The sequence below is a fragment of the Equus caballus genome, chromosome 3 (genome assembly GCF_041296265.1).
Source record: "Equus caballus isolate H_3958 breed thoroughbred chromosome 3, TB-T2T, whole genome shotgun sequence".
NCBI classification, from domain to species: Eukaryota; Metazoa; Chordata; class Mammalia; order Perissodactyla; family Equidae; genus Equus; species Equus caballus.
This window is the reverse complement of record NC_091686.1, coordinates 85864561-85892198: the sequence shown is the minus strand read 5'-3', so window position 1 is coordinate 85892198 and position 27638 is coordinate 85864561. Positions and strand designations below refer to the sequence as shown.

Here is a 27638-nt window from a genome sequence, read left to right as displayed (position 1 = left end):
TCTCACCCGCGACTAAGACAGTGGCACGGTCTGAGCTTCTGCTGACAGGTGGTTCTGAAAGGGAGTTTGGAATGGGCTGGGCCCCTCTGCTCGGTTCTTTCTCCCTGGGTCATGAGTTAAATCAGACACTCCTGCCAGAGGAAGGAGTGAGAGAAGTGGGCAGGGACTCTGCCAGAGTGTTCTAGAAGACGAGGCCACAGCGGCTCCCTTCACCTGACCTTTCTGTGTCAGTAAATATAGATCAACTCAAGGGCAGTCAAAAACAGATTCCTTAATGATTTTAAAAGCAATGTGTGCACATGGTTTTAAAAGAAGTGTTGAAAAGGTATGAAACAAAAAGTGGAGGTTTCTATTTCATTTTATTACCTCTAGGTCCCTCCTATCGCCCACTAGTACTCTGCATTTGACTCTCCAGAAGTAACTTTTATATTCTTTTGTTTCCCAAATGATGATGATGGTGGTGATGATCAAGATATTTTTTTCCCCCAATACAGTATTATACATTTGTATGTGCTTCTTGTTTTTGTCACTCAGTGTTTCTTGGAGATCTTTTCATAGTAGAACATTTATAAAGCATCTGCTTTATATTTTAACGTCTGCACAATTTTCTAATTCCTGGATATATCATAGTATGTTTCTCCAGCCTTCTATTGATATACATTTAAGTGTGTTTAACTTTTAGCTACTACCAACAATGCTGAAATAAAATTTTCAGGGCCAGTTTTGATAGGTAAGAAATAAACTACAGTTCTCTCCTATTCTGGAACAATATCTTGGCGAGCTTTGAGCATTCTTTAAACTTAAGAGTTAATGTAGTTTTGATTTTTAAAGCTGAATTTTGTATTTGTAAAGCCTTTTTAGGTCATCTTTCCCTTAGCTGAGGTAACAAAACCTCTAAGTTCTGAATCTTGTACATTATGTGGTTAACTTTAAACTTCGGATTTAAATCAATATTATTACTATAGTAATTTCACATCTAAATATTTAACCTGAATGTGGCAATTTAATAACTGTAAGCTATAATTAAGGAAAACGAAAGTGGAAAGTGTATTTGGCCTTATGCCTCCTCTTTCGCCCTTGGGGACAGCGGCTGTGTCTGATGTTTGGAGTGTAACATGCTGGTGCCGGGTGCCTTGTAAGTGCTAGTCAGTGTCAATTAGCATTAGTAATTTCGTAGAGTAGTCCATTTCATTACCATTTTCCCATTTGATTATAGCATCACTTGTGATTACCATACCTGACAGAGTGTACTTTAAAAATTAAACAACGTAAAGTCTATAATGTTTGGAGATCTGAGAAAGTTAATCACTGTAGTGCTGCTTCGAATCTTTTAGCCCACAGTAGTCTGAGCAGTATCTGTGACAAACTGTCTACGGAAGAGCCACAACTAAGTGCAAGGGAGGTCAGTGTCTTCTTGCTCTGTCTCCTCCAACACTTTTCTTTGATGCTCTCAATCTTCCTCCCACCAGAAAAAAAGAGAGAGACAGAGTTAACTTTGGAGAAATAGCCCAAAATACACCATACATGTAGGGAGTGAATAAAAATTGCCAAACAGAGAGGACAAAAAAATGAGCAAAGAAGAAGATGGTAGATGTTGGAAGTCAGTATTATTTGGAGGGAAAGGAAAGGAATTTTTTTTTTTCTTAAATAGTAGGATAAAAATTGTACATTTAGACTCTAATAGTTTCAAGGAAGTAGTTCAATGATCTGTTCAAGAAAATGAAATAAAATACTAGTTACTGGTAAGATGTCTTAAAATGGAATCTATCAAATTACTCTATGTTGTGACATGGTTCAGTGTAAAGTGAGGTGAAATAGCTGTATAAAAAGTATTGAAGTGGCAGAATGAACTGTGTAAAATGTTATTAAGTGAAACAAGGTTATGATACAGCGAACTCAATAAAATGAAAAATTAGTGAGATTTTTGTATTGGAACATGCATTTATACTAAGTTTGGAAAAGTCAGAAAATTTCTCTAATTTTATAAACCTCTTGTTTGGGGGTGACTAGAAATTGGGCACACAATTTAATGTCTTACAGAAAATGAACCCTGAACAGGATTTTTCTAACTTGAGGCCCACAAGTGAAAAGATTTACCAAAAAAAAGAGGCAGTGGAGCGCCTACTTAGATACTATTTATTAAGAATAACATGCTTAGTTAAATTATTATGAAAACAAGCTGGATAGACGTCAAAGGACCTTTGGTCTGATCCAGGTGAACTCCAGTTGCTCTTTAAAATTGATTTTCTGAGGCCAAATATTAGAATAAACTTGTTGAAAAATGTTGGCAGTATTTCTCGTTGTTTAATATGGGAAGAATGGCTATATCCATTGACTACCCAATTTATTTGAAAGTGCGGTCGGTCAGTTAGTAGAATATTTCATTTGTTCTCTTTAAACACTGAACCAAGAAGAAATGAACCTGAACTCAAATCTTAACCCTTGCGTAAAAAATATATAGACAATTTTGGGGGCTGGCCCCGTGGCCCAGTGGTTAAGTTCCCGTGCTCCGCTGCAGGCGGCCCAGTGTTTCGTTGGTTCGAATCCTGGGCGCGGACAGGGCACCGCTCATCAAACCACGGTGAGGCATCGTCCCACATACCACAACTAGAAGGACCCACAACTAAGAATATACAACTATGTACTGGGGGGCTTTGGGGAGAAAAAGGAAAAAATAAAATCTTAAAAAAAAATATAGAGAGACAATTTTTATTGCCTTCCTAAGGATCGTGTTAAACACCCCAGCATCAAAGAAGAGCTTGTAGTGATGGGAGAGTTGGGAGGGTTGATTTCAGACTCCCTGTCCATCTGTGTAGACAGACCGAACACCAGATCGTCAATCATGATAATGTTACGGAGCACAGATTATAGTTTAGGATTACTAGTTGAGATTTTTCTCCTCCTCTTCTTCCCTGTTTGTTATTATTATAAAAAGGCTTTTCTTCTTTCATATGTACTTGCCAAATATTTCTAACAAGATTTCAGATGGATCCCTAAAATCTTTTTCATCCCTGCTTTTTCTTGGATGATTGGCAAAGAATGCAAACTTGCAGCTCTGATCATTTCAAATAAATTACTGGATTTCTTACAGTTCATTAGGGAGTCAGTTTTATTTGTTAAGTATTTTTTGATCTAGGAACTTTTAGGGGCTCAACTTTATGGGTCAGTTTCTTATCCGTAGAATTGGGATGGTAATCACAACCCCTTAAATTTGCGAAGATAACTTTGAAAGTGCTCTGTAGTTATTATTTAAAACATCAGCCTTAATCTTTTGCATCTACCTGTAATGTCAGATAGCTCATTCTTTGAAGGAGATAAACATTTTGTAACATTCTTGTTAATATTATTTACCCCCTAAATTTTTTTTGAGTTTAAAGATAAAGTGTTTAATTGAAGTAGATTAAGTGATACAAGGTCTGAGTCAAGTCTAAATTTAACAATATGAATAAATACAAGTTTGTAAAACATATTCATTTAGGTTTAAGTATTTTTATTATAAAACCACTTATCACAGTTATTTTAAGAAGCAAACATTCTCAAATATTTGTGTTTAAAAAAATTTCTACCTGCCGGGAAACAAAGTCGGGTGCTTGTTTTCCTGAGAACTGGGGGAAAAATTCGATGGTGTATTATCTATTCATAGATGTTTTAAGTCTCTGGAAAGGTACTGATTTTTCAGCAAAATTTGGTTTACACATGTGCTAGGAACACATTTATTCAACAAATACTTATGGAGAGTCCACTGTAGGACTCACAATAATGTCTATATCTTATCATTAGTGTACTATGATACTGTACATGCACAGGTGGACCCAGCAGGCCCTGCAAACCAAGGTGTCCCTTTGCACGTGCACTTAAAAACCCTGGTTGTTTCTCTTGCTCAGGTCTGTCCCCGGAGCCGTGATGGGTATGGGGGAGCAGGTTTGGGGCAAACAAGCCTTGAGTTGTGTATTCTCTGTATTTTGTTGATTTGGTTCATATTGTCAAATTATCTTAAGTAAACTTGTTCTCAGCATTAAAAAGTTGCTTGTTACGTAGGCCGAAACTTTTCACTGTCACCATGGGTTCTAGGGTTCTATCTGTGGAGCTGCGACGTGTAGTCGTTGGTAACCTCACTGGGTGAGTTTGACTCGTCCTTCCTGTGAGGCGGGAGTGAGAGGGCGGTGAGCCGGTGAAGGCCCAAGCTGTACTGGACAGCAGGGAGCTGAACAGATGTCGCTTCTTTGTGAAAGATGGCCCCATAGCGTCGCTTATGCCGGTGATTGGATGGAGAGAGCTACACAAAGCCATGGTTCTTAGCTAGAAGTTAGAAGTTTTGAATAAATGAAAGAATAAAATGCCAATTTTGGGGTGATTTGGGGCCCAAAGATGAATGTTTTACACAAACATGAGAAAAAGTGGTTTGTGAAACTTTTTAACAAAGCATTCATCAGTAAGGAAAAAAATAAAAAGTTGGAAAAGTTGGTTAACTTATGTTAGTATGTTTACCAAAAACGTGATACTTTTAACAAGTAGAATTCAGTGAAAGCCAGACATTATATGTTTCTATGAAGAAGCAGATAATGGAAGAGCTGGCAGATTAACCTTTATTGGTGAATATTGGTGAGGACACTATTTTAAATAGTGTTCATCATCCCACAAACTGCAGAGATAAGTGCATTTTCCTCTGTGTTCTGCAAAAACTGGTGGAAGGGAGAGGTTACTGCCAGACCAGATGCTTGGAACCAAACCATGAGCCGTACTGGAAGAAAATGTCTTTTCTTCACACATACACATCCAAGAAGGGAGAAGCAAGCCCCAGGTTTAAGACATTGTTATTTTTGAGCAGTGTGGCAGGCTTTCTACCTAGGAGGGTGTACTTTTTCATTCTGCAGGCCTCACCCCAAGGCATTAATGGACATGAATTAATCTTTTTCTTGTATGTTGGCCGTCTGCAAAAGCTTGGGTCACTCTGCAACTCTTTGGAACTTTTTGTATGCTTTAGTGTTGTTTGTAAACAGGATCACCATTTTATATGGAAGATGAATGGGGTGTCTGTGTGCTGGGCAGCGCCTTCTCTGGCTCTTTCTCTTCCAGTTCTTGCTGCTGTTGTGGGGAGTGAGATATGGGTGTGTGTGGTGTCTCTGAAGAACTCTCCTTCCACTCTGGGGAGGACAGGGCCTGTTTGGGCCCCTTGGAAAGGTGGCTGACGGTCGTCCGGTTAGCCCTGTGGGGTCTGCTTCTGTGCTAAAGGAATAGGCAGGATCCTTAGGCTCATGCAGTGTGCGGTACCTGGCACCGAGCAGACGCCTCATTTGGGCTGTAGTCCTGGTTTATAACAGAAAAGGTGCTTTTGTCTGGTATGGCCCTGAAGTGTATCACCCTGGAAACTTAGTAAAATGATGGAAGCCTAACTGGGAGCCAGGATTTAGGTTCCAGTCCTGATCATTGCTCTTACCAGGGTTGTGACTATTAGCTACTGACAACTGTCTCCCTGCCTTCAGAGCAGGTTTCTTGAAAGAGTTGTCCATGATCATGTGTTCACTCCCTCACCCCACGTCCTTCCCACCCCGTTGCAGTCTAGCTTCCACCCTCACCAGCCCATTGCTGCCATACTTCATTGCTCAATCCATCGTGTGCCTTTGCTCCTTCCTGAGCCGTCCTCTGTGTGCACACTCTCCACCTCTGGCTTCTAGAACATTACAGTCTCTTAGATTTTTCTCGCAACCCAGGTTTTTACCTTCTTTTCCCAGTCCCTTAAATATCCACACTCCCCAGGGCTCTGTCCTTACTTCTCTGCTTCTCAGTCTCTGCTTTGATGACCTAGTAGAGGCAGCAGGAAATAGTCGCTGAGAGCTTGGGCTTTGTTGCTGGGCTGCTTGGATTCGATCATCGATTTCACTTATGCTTTCCAGCTGTTACTTAATCTCTCTGCTTCAGTTTCTTCATTTGTAAAAATGGAGCTGCTGACAATACCTACATCCAAGGGTTGTTGTAAGGATTCACTTGCGAGGTCCAGCCTGAGCACTGCCTGCAAACCTCTGTTAGGGCCCTCGGAAAGTGTATATCCCTATCATCTACCTACACACAATGCTTGGCACCTAAAAACTTACTCAGTGGATGTTTTTTCCTCATAAAAATCCTGAGAGGTAGATATCACAGTTCTCATTCTTCAAATGATGAACCAGAATAGGTCAGTGATTGACCAAGCCATGTGGTTAGGTGAGGAGCTGGAACTCAGTGGATGCAGATCACTGGAACCCCAGCACCCCTGTGCTTGCTCCTGTCGTGGTGACTCATTGAGAGCCCAGGGCCTACCAAAGGACCAGTGGAAGAAGAGACGTGGAGTCCAGAATGCACCGCTTAACACTTCTGAGATCTTGGAAAGAAACTCGAATGCCTGAGCCTTAGCTTTTCCCATCTGTCAACTAGAGATAATTATCTCTGCCCTGCCTGTCATTCAGGGTTATTGTGGGAACCAAGCGACATAATATATATGATAGCACTTGTGCCAAGATGGGGTATTTTAATTATATTATAATTGTTTTGTAATTTATAATAGTTTAAGACGGTCTGAAGCAAGACCGTCTGGATTTAAAGCCCAACTCTGCCTCTGTTTTCTCATTTGCATTGGCAGTAATGATGGTTCTCTGTTCATAAGCTTGTTGTGAGGTTGACTCAATACTGGTAAGTGTTGAGAACAGGGCCTGGCTCACAGTAAGGTCTCAGTAAGTGTTCCACGTTGTTGTCTGTTGTTATTACATTTTACTATCTTTTACCAAATGAAAGTTTACTTCTGAAAACTGTGACTGAAAGTGGCAGAAACAAACTAAAAATTATTAGGAAATTTTGCTCGAGATTATGTTAGGCTTCTGCCCCAAAAGTCCCAATCCTGGTTTTTTAAAATCAGATATCCCTTGAAGCTTAAGAGTATTGGGACTGATGTGCTTGTGTTATTTTAGATGGAAGGTTACCGGTTGAGCTGGCCTTGCCTAATGAAGGACATAAATGAGGTGGCGGTGCAGTTCCTTCTGAGGGAACACGGCCGTGTAAAAGGAGCTGAAAGCTCGGGGGTTTATATTAGTATTTGGGGGGAGTAAATTGAAGTGGTGATAACTTCCATTTCTGGTGTGGTTTTAGGGGGAAAGTGTTAACTTATTTGTGTCATTGAGAAGTTTATTTCTTGACTATAACATTTTCTCAAAAGAGGAGGTAAAAGCTATTTTTTCACTTATAGCATTTGCAGTAGCATCTAAACCCTTTACAGTGCAAAGCAGGGAAGTTTTAATTTGCTGGTGATATTCTTCGGACGTGTCATGACGTGGCATTCCTTAACGTGGCGCTCTTGCCTCTGTGTTTTGTAGGAAGTCTGCGGTCTTGCAGTTCTTCGGACTGCTTTAGCAAAGTGATGCCGCCAAGGAAAAAGAGAAGACCTGCCTCTGGAGATGATTTATCTGCCAAGAAAAGTAGACACGATAGGTATGTTGCAGAGACAGGAGATCAAAATGGATGACACACGTGTCGAACAGGCACATTTCTACCTAATCCAGTGTGGGTCTTCTAAGTGTGCAGATGGCAACTGGAAAATTGCTTTGGGTTCTGCCAGGAAAACTTTCAAAGTGTAGTTATTTAGTGATACTTTACATGTGGGTTTATAAAACAAAAACAAATTAGGTAATTTGAGTTCTTAGAAATTAAAGTTTTATCTTAGTCCATTGGTCCACCAAAACTGGTGTAGAGTTTCTTTCTTTCCTTTTAAGGGCTTGCCATCTGTGCCTGTTGGGGACCACAGGATTGGTATGTATCTGTTCCCTAAAAGGGTCTCACTCACTAAATACATCACAGTAGTCCCGTCCTTGTCTTTGCAAGGGCCTTGGGCTGGGCGGTCAGAGAGGGCTGCCTGTACTGAACACTCGGAGGCTGCCTGGAGTACTAGCTGAGCTGAGGTTTATTCTCAGAAGAGTGAGAATTTGTTAGAAACTGTGAAAAACAAGAAGACTATTTAAACCACTTTCTTTTACACAAGTGAACTGTTAAATGTAACTCCAGAGCTCTTTTAGACTTGTTTATTTCGGGCATCTTTATTGTTTCCCTCTGATTTTAGTAAGTCATTTTTCCTTCTTGTTCTTTTTTTTAAACAATGAACAACAAGCATCATAGTTTTAATTTTTTCTACCTTTGTCCTTCTTCCTCCATTGTAGCTCTGCAGGTCACTTCACTGATAGGCCTGAGTTCCACGTCTATAAATCCGGGCGATTAGATGAGATTGTTCTGTTTCTTTCTTGCTGTCATACTTCATATACTACAAGTCAGTTGGAGGGTTAGAGGTGGACTCTGAAAATGTGAAAATAATATCACTATTCATATCCCAGATGAGTAGAAGATATCATCTAAAAGAAGATAGCAGTGATTTAGAAGATAATCACTGAAGATGATGTTTAGACTGATGGTTTTCAGCTTTGGGAAGCCATGTTATTTGATACTTCTTTGGTGGTATTATCAGGGAATTGTTAAATTCTAATAATCACATACCATTTTGTGACTATATATAACACTGATTTTCCCACCATACTCTAATACAATTTAGTACAATAAAGCCAGTTTAAAAACTGGTCGTTGAGTTGCAAAAGGCTGTGAGGTACCTTAGTGATAGCATTTCAATGTCACCAGAGGCAAAGGGATCTCTAGCATTATCTGAGTTTCATTCTTGGTCTTTTTTGTTTTAAACAGCTGTATTTACCTACTGTAACGTTCATCCATTTTAAGTGTACAATTCAGTGATTTCTTACTAAGTTATTAGAGTTGTGCAACTACCACTACACATCAGTTTTAGGAAATTTCCATCACTGATTAGATCCTGATGCCCATTCACAGTCACGTCTTCTTCCCACCCCAGTCCTAGGCAACCTTGAATCTACTTTCTGTCTCTACAGATTTGCCTTTTCTGGATATTTCATATAAATGGTCTTTTTGTATCTTGCTTCTTTCACTTAGCATAATGTTTTTGAGGCTCATCCATGTAATAACATGTATCAGTATTTTGTTTCTTTTATTTGCTGAATAGTATTCCATTGTCCTTTTTTATGTAGAGTGTTTTTAGTAATTCAAATATTACAGTGTCTTATATAGGCCTTCAGGTTATTGACCATTACAGACTTTGAGCTGAGATAGGCATATCCAAGCCCAGGACTGGAGCATATCTGTTCGAACCCTTAGCCAGTATCTGCCTCTATTTCCAGGAAGTATGAATACCTTTTATAGAAGAAATACAGAAGTGGTGGTTTGCAGTTTCAGTATCTTAACACCCTGTAACTCTATTCTTTTTTGGTATTAAAACCCACAGTTTCTAATCAGAGGTATATACAGATAGTCTGGTGAATGTCTAGGCATGAATAAATGCTCATCAAAAAAGAATTATATATGATTTTTACATTATGTACAATGCAAATAAAAATCTATTCATGGGGGCTGGCCCTGTGGCTGAGTGGTTAAGTTCGCATGCTCCGCTTCCTGGGCTGGGGGTTCATGGGTTAGGATCCTGGGCGTGGGCCTACAGACCACTCATCAAGCCGTGCTGTGATGGCATCCCACATAGAAGAACTAGAATGACTTACAACTAGGATATACGACTATGTACTAGGGCTTTGGGGAGGAAAAAAAAAAGAGGAGGATTGGCAACAGATGTTAGCTCAGGGCCAATCTTCCTCACCAAAAAGCATGCCTTAAAAAGGAAAATAAAGGGCCAGCCCCGGGACACAGGAGTTAAGTTCACATGTTCTGCTTCAGCAGCCAGGGGTTCGCTGGTTCAGAACCCAGGTGTGGACCTGCGCACCATTTGTCAAGCTGTGCTGTGGCAGGTGTCCCACATATAAAGTAGAGGAAGATGGGCACGGATGTTAGCTCAGGGGCAGTCTTCCTCAGTAAAAAGAGGAGGATTGGCAGCAGATGTTAGCTCAGGGCTGATCGTCCTTAAAAAAAAAAAAAAAGGAAAAAAAAGTCTGTTCTTGAAAAAAAGAAAAACTATATTCATAAGTGTTTATAACTATTTAGGCAATTTTTACATAAAGAATGGATAAAAAAAGTATATACGCATTTTTTCTAGTGAAATCACTATTTTAAAGGTAGTGCCGGAGCTGGCCCTGTGGCCCAGTGGTTAAGTTCACATGCTGCACTTTGGCGGCCCAGGGTTTTGCTGGTTTGGATCCTGGGTGCGGACATGGCACCACTCGTCAGGCCAGGCTGAGGTGGTGTCCCACATACCACAACTAGAAGGACCCACAACTGAAATATACAACTGTGTCCTGGGGGGATTTGAGGAGAGAAAAAAAAAAAGTAGTGCCTCCTCCCCTCCCTGTGTAAGGAATGTCTTGATTCTGAGCCCCAGGTCAACATGAAATAAGGAATTCCTGCAGGAGGTTGCAGTGTTGCAGGAGGAGGATGTGTATTTTCTGGTTCAGTTCTCCAGTTTATGCTGGCTATTTCCACAATACTTGGAGATTATACAAGAATGGCAGAAGCCTGGGTTTCTCTGTGCTTTTCTCTCCTGAGGTTTTTTTTCCTGGAGGCTTGAACATAATTTGATGTTTCTTTTTATTTGCTTAATGTTCCCTTGAGGTGTCTGATATTGACAGGTTCTTCCTTAGACTGTGCTCTGTGCCCAGCCTGGCTTGTAAGACACAGAGGTCAGGAGAACTTAATGTGGAGACATGAGTGAGTTCTGGGGTCAGCGATTGAAGAAAACACTTTAGACGTTTCTTGCTGTATCTCACTACCAGTTTGTAGTTAGCTCTGGCTGGTGAGGTAGAAGGGAGAATATCAAATACCCATCCTATTCAGTTCTTACTGATTATTTGTTGATCAGAGAAAAACCTGTATTAAATGCTTATCATTTAATTCTATCTTGGATGTGACTGTGTTTAAAACTGTAGTTATAAAAGCTGAAGGTTCTGAGTGCAGGAAGTAAAATGTTTAAAGTATACTTGAAATACTGATTGAATAGATGTCTGGTTTGAGTAAAATAATAAAAACTATCTGCTACTTAAAAAGAACTCCGTATGTTTACTTTAAATAACTTGAAACTGCTTTCTCAATTTCTAGCATGTATAGAAAATATGATTCAACTAGAATAAAGACTGAAGAAGAAGCGTTTTCAAGTAAGAGGTGCTTAGAGTGGTTCTATGAATATGCAGGTAGGTAATCAGATCATCTAAGACTGGTCCTCATGAAAATGAGGGGTACCGTAGAGGAGATTAAAGAATTAAAAATGTGTCCTTTTTGAATTTGGTGTGTATGTGTCTCCCTGTTTGAGGAAGGGAGCATAGTTGAAACAAATCACCAATGTCCTATTTATAGCCAGCAGCTAAGCCAAAGAATTCAGAACACTGGAAGGGAGCTGAAAAGATGAAATGCACTTGGGAGGAATACTTCAGATTGCTAGGAAACCTATTTTGAATGCTGGTAATGGGTGATTATTTGGTTTACGCATGAAAGTTAAAATAAGCTTTGCTGCTTTGAACCTTTATGTAGTGCAGCGGAATTTCTTCTATTAAGTGTCTCTATTCTGCAAGATTTTTTTGGCAGAAAATGTTTGTTTTGTCTTAAATGTCTTAAATTCAGTCCCATTTTTGCAACTTATTATAATTGGTTAGGTAATGTAATATTGAAACCTAGGGGTTTTTGTTACTGTGGCTGTGTATGGTGTAAAAAGAGAAAAAGAAAATTCTTCAGACCAGTTTGAGGGGAAGGCTCTTGACCTTTCCTCTCCTCCATCTTCATTTCCGGCCCTCTCATAACCTATCAGCTTGATTATTCCAGCAACCTTCACACGAGTTTTCCTGTCGTCAGTCTCTGTTCCCAACCAGGTTCCATGTGCCTCCTGTTGTCAAATTTAAAAAAAAATAAACAATAGATCATACATGTCATTTCCTAGCAATCCACTCTACCCTCGGCCCCCGCTTAAAAACCCCTGCCACCACAGGGTAAAAGACAACCATCTTGGTGCCGTCCCCTTGCCTGGCGTGTTTTTCTCCATTTTTCCATCTGACAAGCTGCTATCCATCTTTTAAGGCCCCTGAATAGCCTTCTTTGTACTTGCACAGGACATTTTTCATAAGTAGTTTTAATACCCTTTTATAAAGTGACGATTCATCCTGTGGCCTGATCTTGCTGTTTTTCTCTCTACCAATACCTTTTTTCTGATCAGAGCCTTGCTCTTTTGGCCACAGAGGTTGTTCCAGGGGGCTGGCAGGTAACCCAGGCAGGGCCAGTCAGATGAAGTTTCCTGGGATTTTCACATTGAAGCCAGGAGAAGAGTGTCCTTCTTTCCTAGTGCGCACTTGAAAGGAGGCGCTCCTGATTCCACTAGTTCTGTGTACTTTGTGAGCTACCCCAATATCTTTCTAGTGAATTCTCCTTTGCTGCTTGAACTAGTTTGAGCTGGATTTGTTTGCAGGGCATGAACCCTAATATAGACACTTACATAATATTAGAATTATCTGTTTTCATGTGTAGATCATGAGAACATGAGTCTCTTGGAGACGTTTTTTATTAGTAAAGTGGTGGCACCTTCTAGGTTTTCATTACAAGATGATGAATGAATGAAGAGTCTTCTCGTAATGGTATCACTTTGATTATGAAGATTTTTTTGCTTGCCTATGTTGGGTCACATTTATTTTTATGAAAGTATATTATAAAAAGGAAGTTTTAAACAGAAAAAGTACACTTAATCCCACCATCGTAGCACAGCTATTTTGATTTTTTTGTGTGTCTTCCTTTACAAGCAAATAGAAATTTTTCCATAGTATAAGCCACACTTCTCTTTTCTTTGAAGAGAGAGCGGGCTATAATTTTCCTTCTTGTTTGCTTTTCTCTGGCTGCAGAAAGGTGGCATTTGGGATAAAGATTAAGCCACATTCTTTGGGTTCCTTGAGATCCCTGCTGGGTAGTTCCTTGGTTTCAGCCAGGCAAGAAGCTTCTGTGGGAGTGGCTATCCCTATTTTTACACCCCTCTCTGTTTTTTTTGGCCTCTTTTCCTATATCTTATCAGTAGGGAAAATGGCTTGAAATGGGAATAATTAAAAGCCCCAACTGGCACCTGCTTTCACTTAATATCCCACCTGCATGAATAAAAGCTATAGGTCAGTATTATTCAAGAAAAGCTAGTGAGCAGAGCCAGGCTGACTGACAGGTTGTGCTGTAGGATGAGTTTGGGAGCAGGCTGTGAGGCCACAGGCCCCCCCGAGATGCTGGAAGGAGGAAGGCGTTACCCCCCGTGGTGTGTTCCTTTTCCCTAGGAGAGAGCCAGCTGGCTTTGCCGACTCCCCGCACTTTAATGCAGAGTGGAGTGGAGGGGCCGGAGGGGCCTCTGGGGGTGCAGTTGTTCCCTAAGGGTGGACCTTTAGTTCTTCCATGTTTAATTCTACAGGTCAATCGATAAATTTAGTGTAAATACAACCATAAGCCCAATGAATAATGTGATTACAACTAGATCTAAATGTGGATGTGGGAAAGAAGAAAAAAGGAAAAGTTGTTTTAGGTAGCTGGATTATGGGTAGCTTGTAAATAATGTTGATTGACTAACTGTATTTTAATATTTTTAGAATAAAATATTATTTTTGGTAGAGTCATGCCATTGCAAATAGTACTGTTGAAAACTTGCTCTTTTAAAACACACAGAGGCAAGTGTGTACAAGTAATACAATAATGGCATTGCATAAAATGTGGAAAAAAGAAAAAAGCGTGGATAACTTAACATTACCATTGCACAGTATACCTCAGCAAACCTTTAAGGGCTTGCTACATGCCAGGCCCAGGGGTGCGGTCAGCAGAAACACTGCCCAGAGCTCATTTTGTAGTGTGACAAACAGACAGACAAATTGAGAAGCATCGCCTTTGTAATGGGTATTGACAGAGGAGGTGGTAGCCGGGTTGGAGGGTATGAGAGTGGGAGAGCAAGCTGGGAGACACCAGGCCTGTGCATAGGCACGGGAAATGCAGGTGGCTTGCTGGGCTCAAGAAGAGATTGCAGCAAAGGAGCTTTTTAGATCAAGAAGAATAGAAACCAATGGGGCTGACCCAGTGGCACAGAGGTTAAGTTCGCATGTTCAACTTCAGCGGCCCAGGGTTCCCTGGTTCAGATCCTGGGTGTGGACCCATGCACCACTTGGCAAGCCAGGCTGTGGCAAGCGTCCCACATAAAATACAGGAAGATGGGGACGAATGTTAACTCAAGGCCAGTCTTCTTCAGCAGAAAGAGGAGGATTGGTGGCCCATGTTAGCTCAGGGCTAATCTTCCTCCAAAAAAAAAAAGAATAGAAACCAAAGACAGAGGAATTTTAAAAGATTATAAAGCAACTTCTTTTTTTCAGCTCTGTGCAACCACCTCCCAAAGAGTCTTATCAGTAGATACCAAAAAAGCATCTGTTCCTAAAAACAAACCTCCTAGCAAAATCGGAATAGATGGATATTTCCATATGAGAATAATTCTTTAATCTCACAGCCTGAGTACTTTACAGTAATGGAATGATGAAAAGAACTATGAGTCATGGAGACACACACACGTATTCACATACTATGGAGTAACAGAAAATGTGACCGCTAACAAGGATAAAGTAGATGTATAGGGACTCTCACAGGAACATTATCAGGCACATTCAGTGAAAAAAGCAAGGTGTAGAATTTATAGGTACAGCATGTGCCTATGTGTGTAAATAAATTTACCACTATGTTTCACTGTATTTTTGCCCATATAAATACATAGCAGAAAGGTCTGGGAGGATAGGAAAGGGAGAAGGCAGCCTTTCTCTTTGCCTCTATTTTACTGGGACTTTGTTTAGTTGAACATTTTACGTGTGAATATAATAATATGTCGTTTGTGTAATAAATACATGAGTGTGCCCATGTGGGTAAGTGTTCTCTCAGACCCAAAGCTAGTAACTAATCACATGATAAAGTGCTAAATGCATTCCCGTGTGAGTCAGCAGTGAAATAAGGATGCCCACTCTCTTATTCTTATTCGCTGTTGTTTGGGAAGTTGTTAGCCAGTGTTGGTAGATAAGAGAAAGAAAGAAGGGGCATAAATATAGGAAAAGAGGAGGCAAAAATGATCATTCACTGAAGATGAAATGATTAAATTATTGTATACCTGGAAAGCCAAGGAGAATTGCCTGGACAAAGTTAGAAACACTAAGTAAATAGGTATATTTTCCTTGCATATAGAATTATATAAAATGGCTTCCCCTTAGGGGAAGATTCTTAAAGAAGCTCTTTAGTAAATGATTGTCTTTGTGGAGTGGGGAAACTTTCGCTTTTTAAACATTCTTTCACTTTCACTTTTTTTTTGGTGAGGAAGATTGGCCCTGAGCTAACATCTGTTGCCAATCTTCCTCTGTTTTTGCTTGAGGAAGATTAGCCCTGAGCTAACATCTGTGCCAGTCTTCCTCTATTTTGTATGTGAGTCACCGCCACAGCATGGCTGATGAGTGGTGTGGGTCCTCGCCCAGGATCCAAACCCACAAACCCTGGGCCACCGAAGCAGAGTGCACAAACTTAACAACTAAGCTATGGGGCCGGCCTCTTCACTTTCACTTTTAAGTGAAATTTTTGTATCATATTCATGTATTAATATAGCCTGAAAACCCTAAATTAAAAATTAACTTTTATTTGATTTTTTGCTAATAATCAAGATTAAAAAATTTAAGAATACATAGAAAAACATGTAAAATAAAAGGAGAAAAAAAGGAAATCTCAGAAAAAGGTAACAGATTTGAATATATGAAACAAACCGTTTTGTAACAAAATAGCACATTTATGATTAAAAGGGAAATAACAGGGCACAGAAAAAGTATTTGCTCTGGCCAGATGATGAGGAAGAGCCTGAGTCTGGACTTTAGGAGGAGCCAAGGATTTGAAGCAGAGAAGTGTTCGTCCTTTGTTGAGAACAACCACCTTATACTTTTACTGTAGTCTAGTTGTTACTTAGTATTGAAATTTCTCTCCCACTTTGTCTCTCTTCCTGGAGGACAGGGACCATGATTTATTCATCTTTGGCAGCTTCTACAGTGCATAGTTCCAGGACATGTCCGGAAAATGCTATCTGAATGAAACTGAGACATGTTAAGATAGTAGATTCTGCTGGACTTGGAAACTTGCTAGTTCTAGAGGCTGTGAGAAGATTGTAGAGTGATTCCTGTGTTCCGGTATTCATTCAGTAAACTTTATTGAGCAACTGTTCCATGCCGGGTGGTATGCTGAGGTTATAAAAAGAATAAAATAGCTCTTACTCTCAAGGAACTTAGAGAGAAAGACAGATGAGCTGGGACATAAGGCACATGTGCTAAATGTGGAAAAGTGTTCTTAGCAGTGCATGGGGTCGCACAGGACTGCCTGACCCGGCCTCTGCTGGGAATGGGCGATTCGTAGGACTGCCAGCCTGGGTTGGTCTTAAAGACTGAGTAAGTTAGCCAGGTAGGGTGGGGAGGGGAGGGGAAGATGGCTGCAGCCGCAAAGAGCAGTGTGGTGTTGGGTGTGCGTCAGGATGTGTGTGCAGAGCGAGCCACAGGTAAGAGTTTCTGGATCTTAATTTTTATTCATTCAGCAATATTTATTGATTCATTTATTTCCAAGAAACTTGATTTGAAGGTGGAAAGTGTTGAGGCTGAAGAGGAAGGGAGGCCCTAGATCATAGGGAACCTTATTTAATACGCCAGAGACATGGGACTTCAGGTAGTTGGGAGCCATTGAAGGATTTTAAGCCAGCATGGGGTTTATGTATGAGATGGACCCTTTAGATAACCATGTGCAGGGGTCAGCAGGGGACGAGGCTCTGGAATTGGGGAGATCCTGAGGAGACTCCTGGGGTAATGTCAGTGAGAAGAAAGCCTGGACAGGTTAGTGCAGAACAGGTGCAGTGAAGAAATATTTGGAAGGTAAAATTGGCAGAACATGTGATAGTTGATTGGATGTGGAGAGTGTAGGAGAAGGGAGGAATCCAGGAGACTCCCAGGCTTCTGTTTTCAATGGCGCCACCAGTTGAGAGAGAATACAGGAGGGTAAGCAGGCTTGCCCTCCTGTGAGGATAAGGGAGAGATGATTGGCTCACTGAGGTGGTGGCTGAAAATCTGAAAGGCAGGAGGAAGAGATTTGAGGCAGAATGTAAGTTTAGTTGTGGCAGTTAAACAGGAGGTGGGGTAGCTGGACGGTGATGTGGTAGACAGTTCAAAGTAAGGGCAAAGCCTGGGCTGGAGAGAGATCTGGGTAGTACCTGAAGCCTTGAGCATGGCTGACATTTCCTAGGGAGACTGGATAGAATGGACTAGAAGAGGTTTGAGCACGGAGCTCTTCACATCAAATGTAACAAGTTGAGAGAAGCAGAGGAGCCCGTAAAGAAGCCAAAAGAGAGCCAGGAGGAAAACCAGATGAGAGGGGCGCTTCCAGAAGCTGTGGGGGGAGACGGTTGTGTGAAGAAAGAACTGCTCCAGACTTTCAGATATCACAGAAAGGTCAGATAAAGTAACGGTTGACTGCGTCTGTTAGATTTGGTGATTGGGGGGTTATTGGTGACCTTGGGAAGAAGAGGGTCACTGGAGAGAGAGGAGCAGAAACCAAATTGCAGAGGTTGAAGAATGAATGGGAGATGAAGTAGAGGTGGGACATGTGGACAGTTCTTTAAGGAAAAACGACTAAAGCTAGACTGGGAAGGAGGAGGCTCTATTGCCTTATCCAGAACAAAACGACTACTTGGTTTTTTTCTGTGTAGAAGAAACAATTATGTTATTTCCCAATTAATTTTATAAAGAATATTATGTAGTTCTTTTGTGTCTCCAAAAATTATTGTATGTATTGAAATTACTACCAAAATAAGAATAGAGGTTTAAGCCACTTTAAAGAGCAGGAATTGAACTCATGTTAGCCTTGTCTTTCGACACACGATATCTGTACATATGTCCATCGGTTGAAGGACATGGTGATAAATTAACTTAAATGATTGTGCAGGCCAGAATACTTTAAAGACATAACTGAAATTCCAGAATACTTTTCGCTTTATACTTTGATGATTTCTTTCTTTGGAAAGGAGTTATGGCTTTTAAATGTTACTTGATTTTAGTTTACTTTAATAATGAATATTTTGACAGTATAATACTATTACAGTGGTAGTAGTGTACATGGTTAGATTTAACTTATATAAAATTGCATTTCACCACAGGTACTGATGATGTTGTAGGTCCTGAAGGCATGGAGAAATTTTGTGAAGACATTGGTGTTGAACCAGAAAATGTAAGTCTAACTTACTAAGTTGGGTCAATCACTTGATTATTTTTCTTAAATCTTGTGTCCCTTAACAAATAAAGCAATGATAAGGAATGGCATGTTAGTTTTTATGAGGCAATATAAAAAATTATTTCCAATTCTAATTTTATTTGTTAGCAAAATTTTTTGTTGTAATTGCTATGGTGTAACTACAGTCAGTTATTTTTTTTCTCTCATTACATTTCTTGTATCTAAAAGGTACAGTAACAAAAAGTAATTAAACTAGATGTTTAGAAAGTGGTGCGGGCATGTGTATGGCAGATCAACTAGGGGACCAAATCACTGTGCATTGTGTACCTTAGTCCCCCTCCGTAGTTGTTCCAGACTAATGTAGTTTCTCCAGGACTTGGAATAATTAATTATTCATGAGGATTTTGGGTAGGTTATAATTTTCAAGAATTTTTCACAGGTCTTGTACTTCCTATTAAATTTAGCTCAGAAAGTGATAGCTTTTTAATGTAAAGGCCTTAAGTATTTCCTTTAAAAAATTTAATTAGAAGTTATATTGTATGCTTAATATTTTTCTCTAATTCTTATCATCATGTTATTGTTGAATATTTTTTCCTGTTTCCATATCTTCTCTCTTACATTAAAATGAAAAATTTTGCTCATACAAGTGTTCTGGCTCATTAACTGTGCAGTTTAACATTACATTAGCCTCCAGTTTAATGAAAATGTCTTAGATGCTAAGTGAATTTATGATCTGGAAGAGATCTCAAGAGATCATCCCCTTCATTCAGACTGTTTGCAGGATTTCTGGTGCCCATGCATGTATGTCATGCTCCTAAAGAAAACTAGGAGTTGAAAGTTCACACTTTTTTACCCTTAGAATTTCTATGCCTCCACCCCTGGTGCCCCCCGCTGACCCCCAATAATACTTCAAATTTTCTAGAGAGCCTTTGGAATCTCTTTAACTCATTGTTACATGGGTTTTTTCCTTGTATATTTTTATTTTAATGTGATGTAGTTCAGGTATCTTGATAAATTATTCAACTTGGGGACAATGGGTCAGTTAAATTTTGCCTGGTCTAGTCTGTGGACTAGTCGTAGACATAGAAAAGACCATTTCACTGACTTTTAGAAGGGAGTTTTCTGCTGGGAGCTGAGCCACCTTGGCGGAGTGCCTTCTGAACAGTATCATAAGAGGCCAGAGTGAGTTGAGCCTGAGAGGGGATGCAGAGTTTCCCCCTAGAGTACAGTGATGAGCACATGATCAGAGGAGTGGGCAGCAGGGCCCCGCAGTGAGGAGACTGGGCAGCAAACATCAGGCAGCAGGTGTGCGAGGATTAGGTGAGCATTGTACTCGGAGGCACAAAGGTCTGTCAGGGGAGGGAATGCTGATGTTGATTCTATCTGAAAAAAAAGGGAGGCACAGCCCTTCCAAGTTCCTCACCCCCAAATACCAGTACTCAGTGAAAGGGAGATGGTATTCCTCTCCTTTAGTTCTCTGTTTCTGTAGGAATAGAAATAGTCTTGAAATGTTGAACTCTGTTGAAGACTAAAAGACCAAAGTCAGAATATTACTCCAAAATATTTATTACTGTACTTCAATTCTGAGACACCACCAGTAGAAGTTGTATTATTCTATATCATCACTAAAAAGGAAAAAATCTTGCTATAATAAACTCTGATATGTCATGATTGTGGATTCATCCCAATTTCAGAGACATTTGAAAAACAGCATTAGAAAAACAAGTGGTAAAATAGTGTTTTAAAGCCCTGTCTGCGTTGATGAGTAAGCACTTTGAAGTATTTAAAACTCACACCTTGCCCGATATTTATAGCTTATGAAATTTAAGCAGGCTTGTAAAATTCAAGTCTGCTTTCATTTACTAAAGTAATAGCAAATTCTTTATTTAAGTAGCTATCTTAATGAAAGGTCCATTTTGTGTAAGGAAATACCCATTGTGAATATCTGCTTTGTCTGTTTAGCCATATTTCATGCATATTTGTATGTGTGTTCCTGTGCCCTAACCATTTTTTTTTAACTTAAATGGTTATGTGGAATTTTAAATCTTTCTAATGAGGACTGAGTATAGATATAGTTTGAGAATATACCAAGCTTGAATTAAAAAATGTGGGTTAGTTCACCCAGGTAAATTGAGATACAGGAGTCAGAATCCCAAGAAAAGCTGAAGGATGAGGAGAAAATCCACTAACGTGTGAATAGTTTGAAGAACATGTAACCTCTTCTTTTTGGGAGATTCTTCTGAATAGCCCATTGGTCTCTTTTAAGTTCCCATTTTTTAACTTATTTAACAATTGTATTTTGTGACAATGCACATAATATGTGGAAACATTGGTTTACCAATCAGTCCTAGTAATCTACCTAATAATCTAGATTTTTAAAATCTAAAAAACCTAGTAACTTTTAAAAAGTTGATATGTACTGATTTAATTAATATTTGATGAAAGATCCTAGAGATTTAGTGGGTTCTCACTGATATTTTTTTCCAAAATGGAAAACCATAAAGTCAGGCATTAAGAGGGAGCTTTTCATCTTGTGGTTATAAATTAGACAGAGCTGGAGGTTTTCGGTGCACAAACTAGCTTTTTGGCAAACAAATAAGAGGACAGACCTTCTGAACCTCCTAAATACCATTGTTCTGGGGCTCTTAATGTACATGTTGGCTCTTGGAGGCTAATTAAATCCTCTAAAGGGATTTCTAACTGACTACCTACCTCGTTATTTCATGTTAGATAATCCTGACTCCTCATCACCACCCCATCTGACCCAGTTGGGCACATGGACGATGAGTCTGATGGTTTGGGACAGTTCTAGTTGGAATGAAGCCTTAGGTCCCGTGTAAAGAAACCAAATTAACTGCCAAATGTGGAGCAGGCTAATCCCTGGCCAACTTATTACAGAAGCATCTATTTTCTTCCCATTGCCTTTTTTTGTTAGAACAAATGGAGATAGCCTATCATCAGTGTATACGCGATCCCCACTTTAGGGCTTGGGTGTCCCTTATGTGTGAATGACTGTGCAGAGATCGCCAGCCCTGCAGAGTGGCAGGATGCTCCTAAGAAGGCCCTGTCCCTCTTCTTTACCTCTCTAGGACTGACATACTTTCTTTTTTAGTTACTTCTCATCTTATCTTGGGTCTTGGAGGTAGATGAGATGGGAAGGCTTCCTCCTCTTCCCCAATCACAGATGGCCTCAGCTCTGTCCCTGTGAAAAGCCCTGGATAGCTTGACGGTGGATGCACTTTTGAAATGTAATTTTGTCTTTACACCTCCAGGTATTTATTAAACTCACCATCAGAATCCCTGGGCCGTCTTTTCTCTAAAGCAGCCAATTAAACGAGTGTAAGCAGTGCCATAAACTAGAGTTGTGGCAGCTCCTGACACCTGCAGAATGTCAGAAGATTCCCTAAAGCAGGCGTGGTGCCCACCGAGAAGTGATTGGGCCGCACCCCTCGTCCTGTGCTCAGTCCAGGCACGGTACTATTTAAGTGGAATGTTGGCCTACTTTAAAGTAATTTCCCCCAGTGTATATAGATGAGTTCACAAACATTAATGTAATTGTCGTACAACTTCACTGCATATGTCCCATCATCCACCTTTTTATTTTATTTTTATTCTTATTTTTAGTAGCCACATAGGTATTTTTATTGAAGAAAGATGAATATGCCTCACCCCTTTTGGCACAAAAATAATTTTGAGTAAAAGGTTAAAACCTTCATGTTATATCAGTGAGAACCGTTCCATTATTCCAAGAATGATTGATGGGAAAATACTTCACTTACAGGAAAATCACAGTGATACAACACAATACAATATAAGTACAATCCACTTTTTTTCCCCCCACCTTTTTATTTTTTAACACTGTTCTGCACCTTGTTCTTTTCACTTAAATCTTTGAGGCTGTTCCCTCAGTACCTATAGCTCTGCTTCATTTGTCTTAATGGTGGCATAGTATTCCTTGTGTGGGATGTATTCAGCAAAGAAGTATTTAACTAATTCCTCATTAATAGATGTTTGGTTGTTTCTAATCTTTTACTACTACAAATAGTCCTGCAGTAAATCTTGTTAAATACACATCTTCGTGTGCATGTGCAGGTATGTCTACAAGATAACTTGCCATAGGTGGAATTGTGGAGTCAAGAGCTCATTCTGATTTTGATAGATATTGCAAAATTGCCTTCTGTAGAGGTTCGTCACTTTATACTTCCTCCATCGTGCGTCATAAGAATTCTTGTTTCTCCAGACCCTTGTCAACGGACTGAATTATCAAACTTTTAGATGTTTACCAAACTAGAACTCATGTTTGAGATAACCCTGTTCATACTTCAGTGACCAAACCACCGTGAACAGAAAGCATTTGGCCAGATGTTAATGTTTCAATCCTGAGATCTGTGATTCTGATTTGACTGTCTTTCTGGTTTTTTTTATTATTTTTTAAACAGGTAGTTATGCTTGTCCTAGCTTGGAAATTGGATGCACAGAACATGGGTTATTTTACTCTACAGGAATGGTTAAAAGGAATGACTTCTCTACAGTAAGTCCTGAGGCTGCGCTGGGCGGTCGAGGGTGGGGGGGCGCGGTCCCTGCTCTCCCCAGCTGGCTGCCTCCTCCCTGAATCTCAGCAAGCCTGCAGTGGATGGCTGGAGGAAAGCCAGGTGATGGGCAGGCTTCACCTGTGGTGGCCATAGGTATAAAGACCAGGCCTTGTTTTTGTATGATGAGGAGGGCTATTGTGGATGAATTTTAGCAATTAAAGTTTTTATGTAATGTGTGTTGTTTTATTTTACTGTTCTAGAGCACCTCTGCTCAATAGAAATAGACCAACCATTTCTCATATATGTGGGCCACATATGTAATGTGAAATTTTCTAATAGCCACATTAAAAACAGTAAAAAGAAACAGCTAAAATTAATTTTATTATATTTAACCAAAAATTCTATCATTCCAACATGTAATCAGTATTTTTAAAATCAGTGAACTATTTCACATTCTTTTTTCATATTAAATCTTAAAAATCTGGTGTATATTTTACATTTATGGTGCATCTCAATTTGCATTAGCTGCCTTTCAAGTGCTCAGTAGCCACGTGTATCTAGTGGCTACTGTATTGGAAAGCACAGGATTAGAGCTTAAAAAGCAAAGGCTTATTAGCATCTGGTATATAGTTAGTGAGAAAAAATTGAATAAAGTATAACTTGTAAGTGAAAATATTTGATATCTTCTATTTTATATATTCTGATTTTAGCTTTGTACAAAATTGAAACTTCATTACTCTAGTGTTCAAAAAAAAAAAAAAATAATAATAATAATGAGGGGCCAGCCTGGCAGTATAGTGGTTGGGTTCGTGTGCTCTATTTCGGCAGCCTGGGGTTTGTGGGTTCAGATCCTGGGTGCAGACCTACACATCACTCATCAAGCCATGCTGTGGTGGCATCCACATATAAAATAGAGGAGGATTGGCACAGATGTTAGCTCAGGGCAGTCTTCCTCACCAAAAATAATAATAATAATAATAATAATGATAATAATAAAAATTCTGTTTGTATTACCTGGCCCAGAATAAAAAAAAAATAGTGGTTTTATGTGTTCACTTTGTGCTTGCATACGTGTGTGTGTATGTGTGTGTGTGTGTATGTGTGTGTGTGTTTGCTAAGAGTTTCATGCAAGAAAACATACGTTGTTATTCTGTTATGCATTGAAGGACACAGTTGAGGTGGACGACCGAACATTTCAAATGCTACTGGAAGACGAAGTGCTGATTCTTAACTTTGATCTGAAGTACTTGGAGTGACTTCTCTTTTTCTTTTCATTTTAACTAGGAATAATAGACTTTGATTTTTACTGGATTAAAATTAGAGTTGACAAGGTTTTCTGGTTTTGTTTAAGTAATTTTGGAATTTGTCAGCTTTTAGTACCATTGTCTGTTTTTGTTATTGGCAATAATGCTTTATTTGCATTTTGCTTTGGTAGTGTGTACAGCCTGTTCACTGTTCTCCCATTTGAGCCTTGTGGCTACCTTGTAAGGAGGACAGATCTGGCTTTATCCTGCACGTTTTACAAATGAGGAAACTGAGGCTCAGAGGGGATGTGTGGTTTGTGAAAGTAACTGGCAGAGATGGGAAGAAAACTCGAGGCTTCTGGTTCTTAAGTCACATTCTTCCTCTAACAACTATTGTCTGATGGCAAATGTTTTGGGGAAAAGCCAAGTCACCCTTTTACAAATGCACTTTCCTTGCAGCGTGCTCTAGAATTTTAGGGTTGAGTCTCTGAAATCTCTTTAAGATTGTGTTTCTCATGTTGGGGAACATCTTATGATTTTAAGTGTCGTAACTCTTGCATTGTGTTCCTCTCTACCTTTCTTTGTTGCTTTCCAAATAAAGCACATGATGGCTGCTCTTTTTAAGCGTCCTTTTAATGATGAATGCTATATCAAAATTTTATTTCAAGGCTTTGGAAGAGGCACCGTTAATATTTTTTCAGGCGTATTTTTATTTGCCTTAACAGAGTATAATGTCCAGTTTTGTATACTTCTAGACTCTTTACATTTGTCTTTACAAAAGAATGTCGCATGATGCCAGGCCTTGCCCATGTGTTTTGAGGGCCATATCTCTTGGGAAGTGAAATATGTGGTTTCCTGGGAGAGGTCCACGTCTCATTCTGGGCGGGGGGAGGGTGACACACTCTGCAGGCTCTGTGTTGAGAACTCTGCTTGCCACTTTGTGTGACACAGGTGGTGGCAGGTGAGTTCCAATAGAATGCTGCCACTTGGTCCTTGGTCCTTGATTCAGGCTGTAGTGACAATCCGGATCCACTGGAAAGGCATTGAGGAATCTGCTTCCTTTTTGTAATATAAAGTTCTGAGATTGGTTCCCTCATCCATGAGGTGGAGATAATTACTCAGAATAACCTTTAAGGTTCTTTGTAGTTTTAAAAATAGTCCAACTTCAAATTTTAAGAACCTGGCCCCCTCTCCTTTCAGCCTCCCTCGATTCGTCATTTGTTCAGCAAATATTTGAATGGCAATGATGTATTCTAGGTCCTGGGAAACAAAACCCACGAATAAGATAAAGTCTTGTTTGGGTCAGGGGCTTGGAAGCAATGTTCAGGCAAAAGATCCCAAAGTAATAAGGTCAGTTCTCTTTAGCTCCTTGAATTGACTAAATAGGTACTGTATTTGTAAGGTACGTGCACCCAATAAATAAGAATACTCAAGAGGCTGATTATTTATATGCTCTAAAGATGGAAAGTAGTCCATCTTCTGAATTATCTGTTTTGTCTTCTATTTTGTTTTTGCTCATTTTTGGTTTTATTAAACCTGCCCAGTGAAATGGACCCAAATTACAGATAAAATGTATGTGACAAAACCTGTGCTTGTATATTTTAGTACATTTGATTAAAATGTTAAGTTTTGGGACCGGCACCATGGCATAGTGGTTAAGTTTGGCATGCCCCACTTCAGTGGCCCGGGTTTGGTTCCCGGGCATGGACCTACACCACTTGTTGGTAACCATGCTATGGCAGTGACCCACATACAAAATAGAGGTGGACTGGTGACAGATGTTAACTCAGGGTGAACATTCCTCAGCAAAAGAAAAAGTTAAAAAAAAAAAAGTTACAATCCAATGGGAGTGTGCTAGAAATGGAGAGCCCATGGGTTTTGGAACCAGACTTTTGAATCAGTTCTGCCACTTCCTGGGTGTCTTTGGTAGTGTCTCTAAAACCAGGAAGGTGAAGTGGTGAAATGTGGCTTACACCTGGGCACTCAGAGCTCACTCTCCTTGACGCTGTCTATAGGAGCTGTGTGCATGGCCTGTCCAAGGCTGGTGTTTGTGAGCATGTTGGAGAAGTGACAGCAGCTGGTAGGGAACATCCATCCCCAAGCTCCCTAGACCATTCTCAGTCAGAGAAGGCACAGCTCGTTTTTGTTGTTGTTGTTTATTTTGTTTGCTGAGGAAGATTAGCCCTGAGCTAACATCTGTGCCAGTCTTGCTCTACTTTATATGGGGGTTGCTGCCACAGCACGGCTGACAAGTGGTGTAGGTCCATGCGTGGGATCCAAACCCACACACCCAGGCTGCTGAAGTGGAGCGCGCCAAACTTAACCACTAGACCACGGGGCCACCCCAAACCCAGCTCTTGTTTTCATTGACTATTTGGTTTATTGCCTCATTCCAGCATGTGAATTTAAGTTTATGTCTGATGAATTAAGCTTATAAGGAAGTTTAAGCTAAAGAAAGCAAAACACGTGTGTTTAGAGTTATAGCTAACTGCATAGAACTGATGATGGGCTGGAAAAATACGTTTGATTAAGTGAGGAAAGGAGGGTCCCCTGGGTAATGGGGGAGAACTGCCTCTCATCTGACTTGATCTGGTTTGAGGACTATTGTCCTGATTTCTCTTGCATCTAAATCTGTTAGAGCAGCAGAACTCTAATAAGAAATGATCCCACACTATGAGCTCATCTTGTTTTGGGAAGTGATGCTCCTTAGCGGTGTGGCACTGTCACTGTACGACTTCTGTGAGTTTCCTCATATATGGTACACAGAAAAGCAGGGGGAAGCAGGGGAAGATGTGGCTGCTTTCTGAAAAGTCAGGCTGCTCGCCTAAACTTCTCCAGCCTGTTTGTTCCCGGGCGCTTTGTTAGAACCGAGTCCCTCTGCAGATGTTCTTGTGGAGTGGCCACTAGATGGCAGCATATGGTTCAGACTGGGTGACTCAGAGGCCTGTTTCCCTAATGGGGGTTAGTCCAGGGCCCCTTTTAAAGCAGATCAAACTCTTTATTGACAATATTAGCTCTAACCCATGTAACCATCCTTAGTAGATACAGGAAGTGAACTGTTACTTTGTGCATTTTATGCTTAAAACATTGAGAACTGTTAGTTTCCTACACTCCAGATGAGATCTCTGAGCGTCTTTCAAACACAGGCACATCTTTTGCCAGGATGGCTGGACTCACTCCCAGGCGTGCTGTAGAACTTCACATTTTCCCTTGCAGCTCTACCCAAAGACTTGCAGCTACTTTATTTTCTTTTAGCTCTGTAGTGGTTATCTAAATGAGTGGTTCCTGCTCTTGAGTCTGCTGAAACGAACAGCTGCTCTTCTTCCTCTCATTGGGCAGGGCTAAACTGGACCGCCGGCCAAAATCTGGCCAATTCCTGTCACTTTGGCCCTTGACCTTCCTTTCCAGTGAAGATCAGGGACCTGGGCCTTATATGGTTTTGAGTTAGCTGATTTCCCTCCTCTTTGACCCTCCCCCATATTATTTTTAATAAATTATTATTAGTTTTATACATGGTAAAAAAAAAATCAAACCATACAGCAGAGTGCCCAATGCAAAGTAAGCGGGGCTCTCACTCCTGTGCCCCGACTCCCACTTACTGTCTTCC

At 40.2% G+C, this 27638-nt stretch overlaps 1 protein-coding gene across 25 annotated transcripts in view; it reads left to right on the top strand.

The window, feature by feature from the left end:
* DCUN1D4 (defective in cullin neddylation 1 domain containing 4) overlaps positions 1-27638 on the top strand; it is a 78845-nt gene that overhangs the window by 32812 nt on the left and 18395 nt on the right. For 17 of the 25 annotated variants that reach the window (XR_011437588.1, XR_011437589.1, XM_005608781.4 and 14 more), the window contains 4 exons: positions 7344-7458; positions 11077-11168; positions 18182-18252; positions 22695-22786. Coding sequence is in view for 23 of the 25 variants with exons in the window: in XM_005608781.4 (XP_005608838.1) it covers positions 7344-7458; positions 11077-11168; positions 18182-18252; positions 22695-22786 (370 nt within the window). In the remaining 2 variants the exon portion in view is untranslated. The remainder of the gene's footprint in view (positions 1-7343; positions 7459-11076; positions 11169-18181; positions 18253-22694; positions 22787-27638) is intronic. The other 8 variants (XM_070263858.1, XM_070263864.1, XM_070263857.1 and 5 more) reach the window with 1 other exon arrangement.